General features: G+C 31.3%; 2 protein-coding genes across 2 annotated transcripts in view; one reads left to right on the top strand and one right to left on the bottom strand.

The window, feature by feature from the left end:
- LOC139524328 (G patch domain-containing protein 1-like) overlaps window positions 1–9,288 on the bottom strand; it is a 29,026-nt gene extending 19,738 nt beyond the window's left edge. Inside the window, exons 1-2 of the mRNA XM_071319083.1 lie at window positions 9,041–9,288; window positions 43–174 (exon numbers count right to left, since the gene is read on the bottom strand). Coding sequence (XP_071175184.1) covers window positions 43–174; window positions 9,041–9,104 — 196 coding nt within the window. The 5' untranslated portion in view covers window positions 9,105–9,288. The remainder of the gene's footprint in view (window positions 1–42; window positions 175–9,040) is intronic.
- Window positions 9,289–9,306: 18 nt separating this feature from the next.
- Window positions 9,307–16,523, top strand: LOC139524331 (uncharacterized). The gene has a single exon (XM_071319084.1). The coding sequence runs from the start codon at window positions 9,454–9,456 to the stop codon at window positions 10,672–10,674; it is 1,221 nt and encodes a 406-aa protein (XP_071175185.1). The 5' UTR covers window positions 9,307–9,453; the 3' UTR covers window positions 10,675–16,523.
- Window positions 16,524–16,998: the final 475 nt, after the last annotated feature.

Genomic DNA, 16,998 nt, shown 5'->3' with positions numbered 1-16,998 from the left:
CATATCTTGTATCTTATCTAAAATGTCTGAAATTGATTTTACCATCTTTAGATCCAACAGAGTTAAAATATCCGGCAGAAAATCCTCCAGTAAATGCTCCATGGAATCTCTGTCTGCCTTTATTATCTTTCACCTTCAAGTCTCCGACAAACACTGGCTTCTTCAATGGCGCATCTGGAATATAGTGAATTTTATCAATTATTTTTATGTAAATATTTATACCAATCTACACAGGTTTTTTTAATTTAAAATTCACTAATAACAATTTTTCCTGCTACAAGTAGTATGTTATTAAATTCTTAACACAACATGAGTATGCAGTTACATTGACTTTTCAAACTGAGATTTTGAATAACTATTTTATTTAACTGGAAATACTTTTCTTTTCCATTTCAATTCCAGTGAAACAATTATGTTTAATTCCATTTAATTTTTGTCGAACCTTCGACTTTAGACGAAAAAAGTGAGACCTTGCGATCCTACATTCCGGTGGCAGCGGCGGCCACAAATATTCTGTGGTTAAAAGTTTATGAAATTTTAATAACTTTCTTGAAATATCCTGGATTTCTACCAAACTTAGACAGAAGCTTGTTTATGTTCATAAGATAGTATCCAGGAGTAAATTTTGTAAAAATAAAAATCCATTTTTTCCGTATTTACTTATAAAAATGATAAATGGAATTAGTTTTTCTACCAGGAACCATTACATTTACTCTGTGGTTAAAGTTTTTAAAATTATAATAACTTTCTTAAACTATCCTGGAATTTTACGAAACTTGGCCAGAAGCTTGTTTGTGACCAGAAGATAGTATCCAGAAGTAAATTTTGTAAAAATAAAATTCCATTTTTCCTGTATTGTACTTATAAATGGACTTAGTTTTCTTCCAGTTAACATTACTACATTGTATCTAATAAGAATTAAGCCTCTGATATAATAAGGATTACTGGATTTGAAATTTATTCATATAATTTTTCGTACATAAATGACAGTGCATCATAAGCCTCTAAAGGCTGATTGCTATAAATATACATGTTAATTGACTGCTTATGTTTAAAATTGTAATACAGTCGAACCTTGTTGTGTCAAACTCGGTTGTGTCGAAAACTAGGATGAGTCAAAGTAATTTCTCGGTCCCAGCATAATTCCCGTTTGATCAATGCATTTTAACCTCTGATGAGTCGAAATTGGATGATTCAAATTCTCGGTTAAGTCGAGGTAATTATTAAGTCCCATCGATGTAAAATTGATGTAAATTGACCCCGATGTCTCGAAGTTCAAAATTTTTAAAAAATCGAAAGAAATAAAAACCTTAATAATAAATTCCTAACGGATGTTTTTCTTTTTTAACCTATTCATTTCCATAAGTGATTAAAGCTGTGTAAATTCCATAAGTGATTAAAGCTGTGTAAATTCCATAAGTGATTAAAGCTGTGTAAACATACTTGCTTGTAAAACAGTTAAAACAAGTGAAACTGCGAGCTACTGCTCACTGATGATACCCCCGCCGCAAGTGGATAATATCAATAGTGTAAAAATATGCAAGTGTTCGGTAAACAGGAAGTTGTCGAGTGATGAATCTGAAAACGCATCACACGGTATAGCTGACTTATAAAAATCCTGAAACCAAATTTCAGAAATCCTTGTATTGTAGTTCCTGAGAAAAATGTGACGAAAATTTTTAACTTGGTTATCATGTGTAAAATCATACACGTGTTCGGTAAACAGGAAGTAGTCGAGTGATGAATCTGAAAACGCATCACACGGTATAGCTGACTTATATAAATCCCGAAACCAAATTTCAGAAATCCTTGTATTGTAGTTCCTGAGAAAAATGTGACGAAAATTTTCAACTTGGCTATCATGTGTAAAATCATACAAGCGTTCGGTAAACAGGAAGTTGTCGAGTGATGAATCTGAAAACGCATCACACGGTATAGCTGACTTATATAAATCCTGAAACCAAATTTCAGAAATCCTTGTATTGTAGTTCCTGAGAAAAATGTGACGAAAATTTTCAACTTGGCTATCATGTGTAAAATCAGACAAGTGTTCGGTAAACAGGAAGTTGTCAAGTGATGAATCTGAAAACGCATCACACGGTATGGCTGACATATATAAATGTTGATACCAAATTACAGAAAGGGTGGATGTGTAGTTCCTGAGAAAAATGTGACGAAAGTTTCATGGGACGGACTGACTGACGGACTGACGGACTGATGGACGGACGGACTGACGGACGGACTGACAGACAGAGGTAAAACAGTATACCCCCCCTTTTTTAAAGCGGGGGTATAATGACATGTTTATGATGACCCTTAATCCCCTTTGTAAATATTTGTGTATTGATTTTATTTGTGAATGTTGTGTGTTGAATCTTAAAAATATGGAAAATAAATACACAATCATATATTATCATATCGAAAAAAGCACAATGATCAATAAACATGCATCTAGTTTACAGAAATCACATATTGGTTTTTCATACATTTCAAATATATGACGTCACACTTGACCTCGGATGAGTCAAACCTTGGATGAGTCGAATACCTTCGTCTGGTCCCTTCGACTTCGACACAACGAGGTTGGACTGTATATTGTTTTTTCATGTATATGTACCCAGTGGTTCTTTAAAATAAAAATATCTATATAAAATATCTATCATACAGTCTGAAGTTAACGTTTTTAAAACATTTTTAAGATTCTTCATTATATAAACTAGCCTGGATTTTTACCAAACTTGGACAGACAATCAAAAGATAGTATCAAGAGGAATAATTTTATTGATTTTTTTCATAATTTTTTTTGAGTGTGTGATTAACATGATTAACAGCAAAAGTAGGTGAGACACTGAGTTCCGCGGAACTCTTACAAATATTTTAAATTAACTTTTGAAATACAATGTAATACATTTGTACTCTTTTTCAAGTGTTTCATTTCATTTGACTATGTTTTATTTGAATGTTAAACATTGCACATTTGTACATAAATTATTGAGTTTTATTTGATTTATCCTGATGATCGAAGAGAGATGAAGTACTAACCCCTACACGTCCCGGCAGCTGACTGACCGAAAAAGGGGGGTGTCCACTTCATGCTTCAGTGATTCCCTTTATATGGGGACATAGTCTTCAATTATGGTTGAAAAATTTCAGGTCTTGTTTGCAAAGACTTTGAATAATATAAATATATTTATAAGTCTAGTAAAATATAGAAGCTCAAAACCAATTCATTTTTAATATAGGGACGAAGTCCCCTATTACCATGATAACAGTAGAAAAATCAATAAAAAATAAATTAAAAAAATGGGGAAAATTTCCCAAATTTTTCAATATACTAATGAACTCAAAATCGTTAACTTTTTTTTCAGACTTTTTTTTAAATCCCCCCATTATCCTAGTAATATACTTCCTTTTTCCGGTCTTGTATGTATGAGACTTTGAATATATTATATATTTTAAAACAGTGGTCTTGTATGTATGAGACTTTGAATATATTATATATTTTAAAACAGTATAGTAAAATATAGGATTGGAACTCAATACCAATTCATTTTTAACATGTTTAATAATTGTTTTATATGAAAAAAACGTTACCTGATGAAATCGTTTCTTTACATATACATTGAAGATGACATCATAACTTAAATAATGTCACAACTAAATCCCTAACAACAGAACAGAATTTGGAAACGTAACAGTATTTCCATTTCCTTTATTAACATGTTTGAAAAAAAAAAAAAAATTTGCACAGACGTCTCAATTCACATGTAATGCCTGCCTCATATTAATTGTTTGATATGAAAAAAACTTTACCTAATGACAGGGTTTCTTTGTTTTCATTGAATATGATGTCATATATAACTTTAGATATAACGTCACAACTTAAATCCCTTACAACAGGACCATCATTGGAAAGGTTACGATATTTCCCTTTCTTTATTAAAATAAAAATATGTTAGGCAGCAACCATTTGATTTTCTGGGGGGGGGGGGGGGGGCTATGGTTTTTTTTTCTGGACAAATTTTTTTTTTCGCCTGCAGCGAAAAACAATCTATTTTTTTCGCGACAAGTCGAAAACAATTTTTTCTTTCAATTTTAGCATTACATATAGTGGCAGCTGAGGGTGAAACAAACATTTTTTTTTTCTCAGAATCAAAAACAAATTATTTTTTTCTCCAAAAACTGGAAACAAACTTTTTTTTCAAAAAAAAACCATAGCCCCCCCCCCAGAAAATCAAATGGTTGCTGCCTTAGAATTAAAAAAATAATTGATACAGACTTCGTTCTCTTTCAACTTCGTACTTTATTTAGCCTTTTTAACTTTTTTGGATTCGAGCGTCACTGATGAGTCTTTTGTAGACGAAACGTGTGTCTTGCGTATATACTAAATAATAAAATTTAGTCCTGGTATCTATGATGAGTTTATTTTCACAGGTAACGTCTGCCTCATATAAATCAACCAAAAGGGGACGCCAGGGCCCTCCACCTGGATCCGCCTATGGTGATGCCTGCACCATATTACATTGTCGAAGTTCTATTTCGTCGAATAGGCCAAGGACGAATCAACAAGGTCCGAATTGTCTCCAGGGCCGAAACGTCTTGTTTCCGTTTTTTGTCCCCTTTGCTTTTTCTGACTACTTTTCTACGAGATTCACTTGTTGTCGAGTTGCGAGTTGCGAGTTAAGAAAATCGAGTTGCAAGTTAAGAAAGTCGAGTTGCGAGTTACGAAAGTCGAGTTGCGAGTTACAAAAGTCGAGTTGCGAGTTACGAAAGTCGAGTTGCGAGTTACAAAAGTCGAGTTGCGAGTTACGAAAGTCGAGTTGCGAGTTAGGAAAGTCGAGTTGCGAGTTAGGAAAGTCGAGTTGCGAGTTACAAAAGTCGAGTTGCGAGTTACAAAAGTCGAGTTGCGAGTTACGAAAGTCGAGTTGCGAGTTACGAAAGTCGAGTTGCGAGTAACGAAAGTCGAGTTGCGAGTTACAAAAGTCGAGTTGCGAGTTACAAAAGTCGAGTTGCGAGTTACAAAAGTCGAGTTGCGAGTTAAGAAAGTCGAGTTGCGAGTTGAGAAAGTCGAGTTGCGAGTTACAAAAGTCGAATTGCATAAAAATGAGGAAACTAAAATATTTTAATTTTTGGTGTACATAGTGTTGTTGATTATTTTTGTGGTTTTGACTTTATCTGAGTCGCTTGTAAAAATAAAATGGACTAGATAATAACTACGTATAGTATTTTCTGTAGAAGCAGATAGCCTTTTGAAATACAGACGATGGCTTGCAGTTTAATTATTTTTAAATTTCATACATAGCACCGTCGTATTAAACGTAAAGGGAGATAGCAACTAAACTATAGTTCATATATGTAAAACACCCCTTCTGCAGATTTCGTTTAAAGTGGGCTTTGGGGCAGCTGCAGAGCCGGGCAATATTCGTTAGGGACCGCAAAATTTAGTGACACTCAAAATTGAGGATGTTAAAATTATATATAATGTCTTATACATTGGCTAGAGATGAAGGGGATATGATGGGCGTGAATAAAACCAGTTTAAACCCGCCGCATTTTTGTGTCTGACCTATGTCAGGAACCTTTAGCCTTTGTTGCTCTTGTATATGTTTTAATTTTGGTTCATCTTTATATTTAGCAGCATAGAATGGCGTCTATATTCTTGATCTATCTAATATTGTGTTTCGCGGCTCACGGCTCCCTCTAGGTGAGTGATTTTTCGCTGTGTTGTAGACCCAATGACCTTTGGTTGAATTGTATATTTTGATTTGGTTGCTGTCTCTTTGACTCATTCCCCGTTTTTATTCTTTATTTTATAAATGTAGCTGTCAAAGATACTATTGTAAAAACTACATTTGCGCCATTTTACAGGTAAGATTTAATTGGAAAGTATAAAATGATTATTGCTACATCGTGATTTCATAAGTATTTTTTTTTAAAGTATTGGGTAACTTATTAAACTGAGTCACTTAGGTTTAAACTTGAGTTATATAGTGTTCACATGTTTGATATTGTCAATTATAAGTTATTTTTAACTTAATTAAAACCGGCAAAATAGCAAAACTCTATATAAATCGCTATTCTGCTGGAGCTGGTAAAATAGCCCCGAAGGGAGCCGACAAAACAGCCACTGCCATATTTTATACGTTGAAACGAAATATTATTCTAAATAAGTCACATACATTTAATTCAAGACAGGGCCTGAACTATAAAATCATAACAAATATCATTGTTAAGTAACATATATTCATTTACATTTCGTTTAACATCTAGACTTGTAATAACAGGGGCGGATGCAGGAATTTTCGAAAGGGGGGTGCTAACCCAGGGCAAAGGGGGGGGGGGGGTGCAAAACATATGTCCCCCCCCCCCCCCCCCCCCCCCCGGATCCGCCACTGTAATAATATACAAATGTAGTTCCCTAAATATTTATGTACAGACACATTCTCAAATATACATAACAAATCAAATTTTTGTCTCATTTGAGAAATATGAAAAATTAGCAAAAATACTGAAAAATATCTCCTTGAAAAACATCTCCCTAAAGATCATCTTTGTACATGCTGGACAACTTGTAATGAAATGTTCATCTTCAACTACATTTCTTACAAATCCTTTAAAATGGTCTCTTGCTATATACAAAGTTTCATATCTTGTCTCTTTCTATTTTGAGATCGTGGGCACTGATTCTGATTTTACATATGACGACACTTCATCAAAAAATTGTTTAAAGATTCATGTAGATACATTTCTTTAGAAAAACAAGTTTTTAATTTGAAATAAAAATCTAATTTACTACTCTTTGTATCTATTCTTTTTGTGTTCCAAAATTTTACCAAACTACAACAAAGTTTTTGCTTAACTGACTTGATAACAAAGTCACGCTTTACTTCCAAATTATGAATATTTCAGCTTTTTGAAAAAAATAATGTATGTGTATGGATGAATTAAAGCATTCAATATTATCAGTGAACATGTTTTTGTTACACATAAAGGTATCATATAATAAATCATCTTTCATATTGTTTTTTTTTAATTCTAAACCGATTTTTCATAATTGATAATACAACTGAAAAATATAAAGGGAATATATCAAGCTCTCCTAGCACAGCTATAAAGTTAGAAGACTATTTGTTTAACCTAAAATATATTTCATATATTTTAAATTGGATTCATCTAAAAAAAATCGTTCATATGTAAAGGTGCTGTCAAAAATAGTCACTTTCTTTCTGGCATGCTGCAGAGATAGTTTTGAACATTCCTTTAATTTCACTGCCATTCATTAAAATAGGTTTTATTGTATGGTCATATATATATATATATATATATGTTATAGAGTAAAATTACTTGGATTGTAAGATGATGAAGTTCGCAATTTGAATATTGCTTATAGTGATTTTTTGTATAACTCTCCCTTTCCATGCTTAAAAAGTCAATATACATTTTAAACCTAGATACTTGTAATTGTAAACACATTCTATTATATCTTTTTCGCAATACAAATATTCTTTTAAAAGTTTTCCAGGTTTGTTAAACATATTAACTTTGGTTTTAGATAGATTCACCTCTAAACACCATTTTAAAGTACAGGATAAACTATCAATTCGTTTTTTGAAAGACTTGCCTTGGAACTAGACAAAAAATAACAAGATCCTCTGCATACATGAGGCTGTCAATTCTGCGGTCATTTATATCAACAGCATCTGGGGTTTCATTAAATGCATCCGGTAAAATTCATTTATAAAAATCTTGAAAAGGTTGGGATTCAAAATATCCCCTTAGTTTACACCAATTTGGGAATACAAATTAGAAGTAAGCACATTGTCTATTTTAGCACATAATTCCCTTTTATTGTACATATCTCTCACGATTGCATGGAAATTACTACCTATGTTTGGCGGCAAAAACACACGTTTTTCAAAACGATGGATGGAATAATGAAAACGGAAAAGATCGATCTTCAATCGGTCTAAAAAAAGTCTACTTCCAGATATCGATGTAGTTTTAAAAAGATCAATCTTATTTGAATCGATCTTTTTTCAAGTGTAAATGCTTAGATCGATCGCTTTTTTCAGGTGAATGTTCGGCGTGTTTAAAAATGATGGATGGAATACGAAAAGTGAACATAGATTCGGCTATTTTTTTATTATCTTCTAAATCAATAAGTTCTATTTGTTTGCTGCAAATCCTCATCTTCAAACGCATTGGCCGTTCGTTATTTAGCGATGGTCTACACACATATTTTCTCAATGATTTTGCAATGTGTTATAGTTCGCGCGAGGTGAAGAATTTCCTTTACTATTCTATTTTAAGAATTATTTGTTTACGAAAGGTAATTTATAAATTTAGGGTCAGATCGGTTCTTTTTATGTTCGGTAGTGTAAACGCATTGGATTAAATAAGATCGATCTCGTCCATTAAGGATACATTATTTTTTTTAAATGCTTCCAAAACTAAACTTATATTAGACTCTTATAAATAAGTATCACATATAACTGTTTCAAATCCCACAATCACGGGAATAACTAAGTTCGGGTACATGCATGTTTTGTTTATCAAATGTGAATCAAACCTGAAAATTCGGGGTAAACAATATTTTTGTAACTCGCAACTCGACTTTCTCAACTCGCAACTCGACTTTTGTAACTCGCAACTCGACTTTCCTAACTCGCAACTCGACTTTTGTAACTCGCAACTCGACTTTTGTAACTCGCAACTCGACTTTTGTAACTCGCAACTCGACTTTTGTAACTCGCAACTCGACTTTCCTAACTCGCAACTCGACTTTTGTAACTCGCAACTCGACTTTTGTAACTCGCAACTCGACTTTCGTAACTCGCAACTCGACTTTCCTAACTCGCAACTCGACTTTTGTAACTCGCAACTCGACTTTTTTAACTCGCAACTCGACTTTCTTAACTCGCAACTTGCAACTCGACGATAAGAAACCCTCCTTTTCTACACCCCACAGCTGATTAAACTTCGGACAATCTGCAATATAACTGAAAAGATATTTCATGGGAATTGTTCCTAGGGACAATACCTTCATCAATTTGTTCCACTGGGTTTCCGAGACAAATAAACGTTTCTTCTTCGTCTGAATCCATTTTCAATTTTTTTTCATGGAGGCTGCCATTTAATATTACCGCAGTAAAATATCACAGATAAAATATTTTTTTGGAATAAAAAGACTATTATGATTATCAGATAAGAATAAGAGGTTGTTTTAAAAAAAATGATGATATTTAAATGATATTTACTACATTACTAATTATTATTATCCAATGGAATTAACAAAAATGCGGTCAAGATTTACCCTTACATCACTGCGCATGCGAATCAAAAAATGATTTTGGGAATCACCCAGAGATGAACTACCTGCATAAGAATTTTTATTGTTTTGTCACGATTTATGATGTAAGCTATTTAAAAATGTTTCTGCCTATATAGGTTAACATGAAGAAGATATCCTTTAAAGGAATGAGACTGTCAAGTCAAGGAGTCGAAAGACAATCAGGTGAAAACAGTGAAACTCCCATCAATACACTAGTTGCAGCATCAATTGAAAGTGACAATGTGGCACCATCTGGAACGTTGATTGATGAGCCTTCAATTCGTAAAAAGGAAAAATTTGGACTTTTCAAAAGTTTTAAAAGAAAATTGACGTTAAATTTTAGACGAAAAACAGATGAAACTGACCACACTCACACCGAATCTCATTACACTGCTCCTAACATTTGTGATTCAAACTCAAAGAAAAAGAAAGGACGATGTCGTAAAACCATCTGTGATGCTTCATTAAAGTCTAATTCCTCATCTCATAGTTGTGATAGCTTAGATCTGACCACATCTTCAAACAATTTACACAAGTTTAGTGATTATCATGTGAATACAGATTCTAATTCATTATTGACAAAAGATAAAGTTAGTTATCGTAATAAAGACATCTCAAGATTTCAGCAAAGTGATCATATAAAACCTGAAAAACACTCAAAAGAAAAACTGATTACATATCAAGAGGTACAACGAAGTGGGCAAGGAAATTCTGTGTATGCCTCGTCAAACGGACACTGTCTCAACTTGACCAGTTTTGTCTCAGCTGAAAAAAGACTAAATAATTCTCAGGAGCTGCTGTGCCATCCAGAAATTCTTGATGATGAAGGTGGTCCTAAAATCTGGAGTTTAACGCAAGAATTGTTCAGACTTTCAAAATTTGGATGGTATTGGGGTCCTATTACTAGAGTGGAAGCAGAAGATAAACTGTTAAATCAGCCTGATGGTGCTTTTCTTGTTAGAGATAGCTCTGATGAGCGCTATTTGTTAAGTTTAAGTTTCAGATCATATGGTAGAACTTGGCATACAAGAATTGAACATTGTAATGGAATGTTTAGTTTCTATGCACAACCAGACACTGAGGGTTATCCCTCTATTGTTGATTTAATTGAACATTCAATGAATGATTCTCAGACTGGAATATTTTGTTATTCTCGTTCAAGATCCCCTGGTGCTCCGTCATTCCCAGTTAGACTGACAAAACCTGTGTCAAGGTTTACACAAGTCAGATCATTGCAATATTTGTGTCGTTTTGTCATTCGTCAATATACTCGTTATGACCATATTCAAGAACTACCACTGCCGAAAAAGATAAAGGGATGGATTGAGGAAAATCAATATTGATATAAACATGTACATGTGTACATATATTAAACAATATTCATTTTTATTAGTACATGTATGAATTTAAGACAGAGTAGGTTTAAATGTCATGATTGTATTTACAAATTAAATGTACATGCATAAGTAAAGGAAATGAAGGAGAAAACAGTCTCTTTAATTACTTTTTAAATTATTTGTTACATCACTACCAACACATGCAGCAGCCATGGCCACATGCGCATAATGAAACCGAAACACCCTTTTTTAATTTTCATTTAATATCTAATATAATGAGATGGGCATTGTTATTTTATTCATATTTGTACATGTACTGTTAAAGAAATTGAACCAGTCACTGTCAACATGGTCAACAAACCTTTTCTAAATAGAAAATCCACAAACAAATGCACATTTTACCTGTATGTAACAGTATATCATGTATATATATATATTACAATGTATAACTGCCAAAATGACTGCAAACTTTCATTTACATTTTTGTACTTGTCAAATAAAAAAACCAACAGAATGACCATATATTGTATATATAGATGGTTATGTCATTGTCAGAACTTTTTGCCAACCAACGCATTAAAGAAAAACACTTATACTTATAGATTAGGCTTATTAGATGAGACATGTCACAAACAATAAACTGATAAACATGATAAAGTACTTGATCTATAGTTGCTTTAATCCATATCCTTTGGACTGGACGTTGGCAGTCATGCCATCTTTTTATTTTATATACACATGTAGGGTAGATCTGCATAAACTGAATTAGTGAGCGTTCCATGACTTAATACTAGTATATAGGTACATATGTTCTTTTATTGTACCAATTTTTTTCACATACGTCATGTATCTGCAATACATTTGCAATACTTGGCTTTAAACATGGTAAAACAATGAAACAAGGTAAAACATTGAGTCAGATTTAGAGATTATGTAACTCGACATACATCTATACATTATAATTTTAGAAACCTAATGTATCATCATTTGATCATCTCACAAGTGCATATTACAGTGTATACTTTTTACCAAGTGTGTCTTAGTGAATTGGATTATTATATTTTTTATGTTAGTAATTAATATTAAAAGTGTTCCTTTTGGTGTAAAATTGTTTGATTGACTGTTATATCTTTTGAAAAAAAACAAGTTTTTGATAAATTAAAAAGAATAGCTTTGCACTTAATGTTTTTACATGTAGACATGATAGATAGCTGTGAATTTTTGTTGTCCTTTTCAAAAAGGTGTTTGCTAAAATGTGCATGTATAATCAGTGTACATGTTACAGTGAATTTGTATAATCAGGGATTATGTAGAATCCCTGATTTTTCAGGGAATATGTAGAATCACTAAAATCATTAGAAATTATATATAATCCCTGAAAATGACCAGTGATTTTACATAATCACTGAACATTTTAATAATTATTCTACAAATTCCCTAATATTTTTTTCAGGGATTATGAATATTTAAGGATCCTTTGTTTGATAAAAAAGAAAACTACATATAGACTAATCTTCATTTTTTACGTTCATAGTTTAGTTTAAACATATTTTATTTGCTGAATTAAAGCAAAATGGATCAGACACAAGTAAATCATACTTTCATAGTCCTTGTAGATGAAATAATTTTGCTTTTAAACACAGAGGATGATCTTAAAGATACAACCAACTGAAGGTTAAGAGATAAAGTTGAAGACTTTCATTGACTTTCAAAATTAATATTATCAAGATTCACTTTAAAGTGATAACTTAATGACTTAACATGTATTGTTTGTTTATTAAAAGCCAGAGTCCAATGGATATTCATGTTCAATTTGTAAATCCACAGAGCATGTTATTTGTGGTACATGGAAAACAAATCGTGAAGTAGATTATGGAACATCTGTTTTTTTTTTGTTTTTTTTTGTTTTTTTTTTGTTTTGTTTTTGTTCAACTTCAAATGAACAAGAACTTTAAACAGAGAGAACTTACGCATCTAAATGTATAGAAAAACTAAGGCTTGACAATAAGAACAAAAGTTAAGAGGAAACTGTCATTTGGTGTAATATTCTCTTAGCATGATTCCACAGGGTAAAAAAGGAAAGGGGATACCAAAAAACTCAGTGATATTTGTTCACCAAAAGTCTGAAAAAGGATATCGCCTGGCCAAAAAACATGGTTTCTTGCTCGAACCAGTTCGGTGTTGCTAATTCCTTTTTTGGGGGGTACCTACAGATGTTTTTACTGAACACTTTATTTCTCTTAAGGGGGTCATAAAATCTGATTCGATATGTGAATGAAAATGGTTTCTAAATTGTGGATATTGTGGTAATAACAGATGTGAGGCATATATTTTAATATATTGTGTTTAACATTTTAATATATTGTGCCTAACATTTAAAAAAAATAGTGTTATCATTTTGATATTTTGTGCTTAACATTTTACAGTTTATGTTTATACAGTGTAATGCTGTTTTATTATGAGCATTTATAACATAAATTATTTGACTTTTATTCATTTTCTTTATAAATTAAAACTATTTCTTCATTTCAGTTATTATGTATAATCCCTGACTTTTTTTCTAGTGATTATACAAAATCCCTGAAAATTTCAGTGATTATATATAATCCCTAAACTGGCCAGTGATTCTACATAATCCCTGAATTTTTCAGGGATTCTACATATTCACTGATTATACAAATTCACTGTAACATATACATCCGTTACATGTACAATGCAAATTAAAGTGCATGTAAATGTATTGTAGGGGTATTTTGCATCTGATTTTGATTTTTTTCTATTTTTAAGGCTGAACATTTCTGAATAACATTTTATGTTAAATACAAATGTACATGTCATTAAAAAAATAGGAATGATTTCGATCAGACAGACAAATTCATGTTCACAATTTTTTTTTAAAGTTTTGTCCAGAAATATTAATAGAAACGTATTGAACCAATAATTATAGTCGATTTTCAAGTTTCTGTATCTGTTTCTTAGAATTGTATACCAGTACATCGATGATTGAGTGTATATGTACATTGTCTTTTCAGTAGAAAACATTTTCTAATTCATTAAACCAAATTTACTGTACATACATGTACATACCTATCAGTCAATGTACATGTAGGTACCTCAAAAGTCGATTTCAAAACTATTTTTTTTGATCAATTTTATCATGTTTATGATGTAGTTGGTTAAGGACATTACTGTAAGGACAATTGTTTTTGAACATTTGGAATTGTGAACTACATGCACATTTCATGTAGCTTGCTAGCCAGCTATAGCAGTTTATATTAATCTTAAATGAAATAATCCCTACATTTAAAATTTACACTTTCATTTTGATAGTCAAATGGGCATTTCAAGCACCTTATATTAGCTTTTATTCTAAAATGATAGTTTTATATATTACTACAATGTACTAGGAATTTTAAAATTTACTATTAATTTTTTTCAAAAAAAAAAAAAAAATTCTGTCGAACAAGGTTAACATTCTAGATCTATAACCAGTGGTTGGTTATGAACATGATGTACATGCCGTTTGTTTTTGTAAAGAAATCTTGAGACTGTTGAATTTGGAAATGCATTTATTTATGATCAAAATGTTTATTGTTTTTAAAATGAACAACCACATTTTAGTGGGAAATATTATGTTTTATGCTTAAGTTTGACATATTGGAACAATATTGTCATATGTGTACGTCATCCATCTTACATTGTAATTTCCTGGAGAGTGTAATTCAAATGGATTCGCAACATTTGGTTCTGGAATTAATACAAAATTTACATTGTAGTCTGGTATAATTTTAAGCTGAAATAGAGATATTAAAACAATATGCAACACACTTCTACAATATATGAATTTCATACATGATTTGGAACCTATATGTACATGTATAAATGTGAAATGGACTAACAGTACATTTAAGTCATGCACATGTTCGTTACAAACTTTAGGAAAAACTGTATTTTCTTTTATAACACGCTTGATTGATTTTCTTGGCAATGCTTTTCAAGGTGAAAGATTGTTTTCAATTGTAGCATACTTGCCTGTTTGTAAACTTTTTAATTTGGAACCATCAATTTATGATTGATGTTAGTAATTTTGAATATAATGTTTATTCATGCACGATTTTTTTTCATACATGTAAATCATCTATAAACATGATAAACATGTCTACATATTTTTTTTGGTTTAATTATTCTTAGAATGATGGATCTTTGAAATATGTACATGTAGGATGTTGTTAAAATAGATTTAAACTTTTAAGAGAGGAGAATATATATCTGTAGGTAAATTAATACAGATAACATGAGTAACTACTTACATAAGTGTTAGAAATTTACTTTTGTTTCAAGTCAATTTTGAAAGTTAGTGCTATCTTTATATGTTAAACCCATTGAATGTTGATTTTTTTAAAGTGATCTTGAATGAAATATATATATATCTACATGTATAAATATTCACATAAGTGCTGCTGTTTTTGTACGGAATTTGTAAATGCTAGTAATATTTTGTCTCTCTCTCTAGACATGCTAGCAGAATTGTATTATCAGCATACCTGTTATAACTATCCTGAAATGTTAAACATTCCTACTATTTGGTTTGGAGGTTTTATCTGAAAATCTCATTTTTGGTCAAATATATTTATTAACAACATAAAACAGAATTATTATGATTTAAGGAGAATACATTTGATGCAATAAAAAAAAAAATTGAACACGATATTAATTAAAATTTAATCATTTAATCCTAAGTTTAATTGTATGGAAATGATAATCTGTCATTGTCTGTAGTTTAAGCAATTTTTTTACTAGATTCAAAATATTTTACTTGTAAAAATGTCTGAGGTAGGTTTTGAAATTAGACTACTTTAAATGGAGCCTCCCCTTTCATTTGGGTTTCAACAGGTATGGTAATAAAGCCGTTCTTATTTAAGTTTCCTTTCTCAGGAACATTTGTCTGCTCAAATATGACCAAATGGTTAGAGAGGTATGTTTCAAGTTTAGCATGTAATTTTTTAGAATATATTTCTAGGACATTAGCGACAACATGTGCAATATACATATTACATTAGTAGCTATAGGTTGTTTCATTATACAAAATGTTTTAATATTAAACGAATGTTCTGATTATAATTTTTAAAGTAATCACAAAACTTGTGCAATGATAACTTATGAGTATATGATCAGGTTGTTATACATGTTATTTGATAATTTTAATATGATCAAGTAGATATTTAAAATCATTTATGAATAGATAGGTCTCAATTCACACAATTTGAGCAAGAGTTACTGCCCTTTTGTTACTATGATAGAGGTCTTCATGAGAAATCATTTTTGTAAAGAAAGGTCTCAATTCACACAATTGAGCAAGCGATACTGCTCTTTTTTGGTCTCCATAATGGAGGTCATTGTGCACAAAACCATTCATAAATCAGATTTGCTACACTACATGTATTCTGGTGTTGAGACGTTAGAAAAAGTTGTTTTTTGAACAATTTAAAATTCTCTTATTCTCTCTCATCTTCAATTTGGTTAGTCAAATAAGTACCATTAACCCTTCTAAATGACACCCAAGGGAAATAGGTCACACCCAAAAAAAACCAGATTAGATATTTATTATAATAACCTGTCATAAAAGATGATAATATTATTCTACCTTTTTTGGTTTTTTTGTTTTTGCATTTGTTTATAACATAAAATTTGTATTTCCATTGGGCATAAATCATATCATTTCATGCCTTTGTCTTTAAAAAGAACAAATTCATCATAGCTTCATTATTGAACTCTCTAGGAAATTAATATACCATGTATTTGTTGATCATTTTGCAAGTCAAAGACTTTTACATTAAAATATATATAAAACAGTTTTTAATGTGTTTTTCTTCAATTTATATTCAAATATCCTGTTATCAAATGGTAGATGATTTGAAAGATAAAGCAGAATTCTGGTCTTTAACTGAACCTGTTTTCAGTTAGGATAATGGTTCATTTGCTTACAGGATCTGTGGCACCATCTCTGTAAATCAGGAAGCCAGCAGATCAAGGTTATGCAGAAACTCGCTGAATATTTTCTGGAGTTATTTTCTCCATAATGCCAAAGTTTACAGCCAAAACTAAAATAAAATAATTTTTTTGGATAAAAATAATTAATATTACATATTATAAAATGAAATCAGGAACAGAAAAGAATGTTCAGCTAACCTGAGTTAACAGTTCTTCTCACATGTAATATTAACCAGGATCAGCAAGTCTGATGCTGAAGTTCTTTTATAATAGGCTTGAATTAATTTAAATTATATGTCTGCTTCTCTGGGGAGAGGGATTAATTATAAGATTGAAAAT

This window comes from Mytilus edulis, chromosome 5 (genome assembly GCF_963676685.1).
Source record: "Mytilus edulis chromosome 5, xbMytEdul2.2, whole genome shotgun sequence".
NCBI classification, from domain to species: domain Eukaryota; kingdom Metazoa; phylum Mollusca; class Bivalvia; order Mytilida; family Mytilidae; genus Mytilus; species Mytilus edulis.
This window is presented reverse-complemented; position numbering and strand designations above follow the sequence as displayed.

Excerpts from the sequence above, each read along its gene's own strand:
- LOC139524331 (XM_071319084.1), top strand. The coding sequence starts at position 9,454 with ATGAAGAAGATATCCTTTAAAGGAATGAGACTGTCAAGTCAAGGAGTC.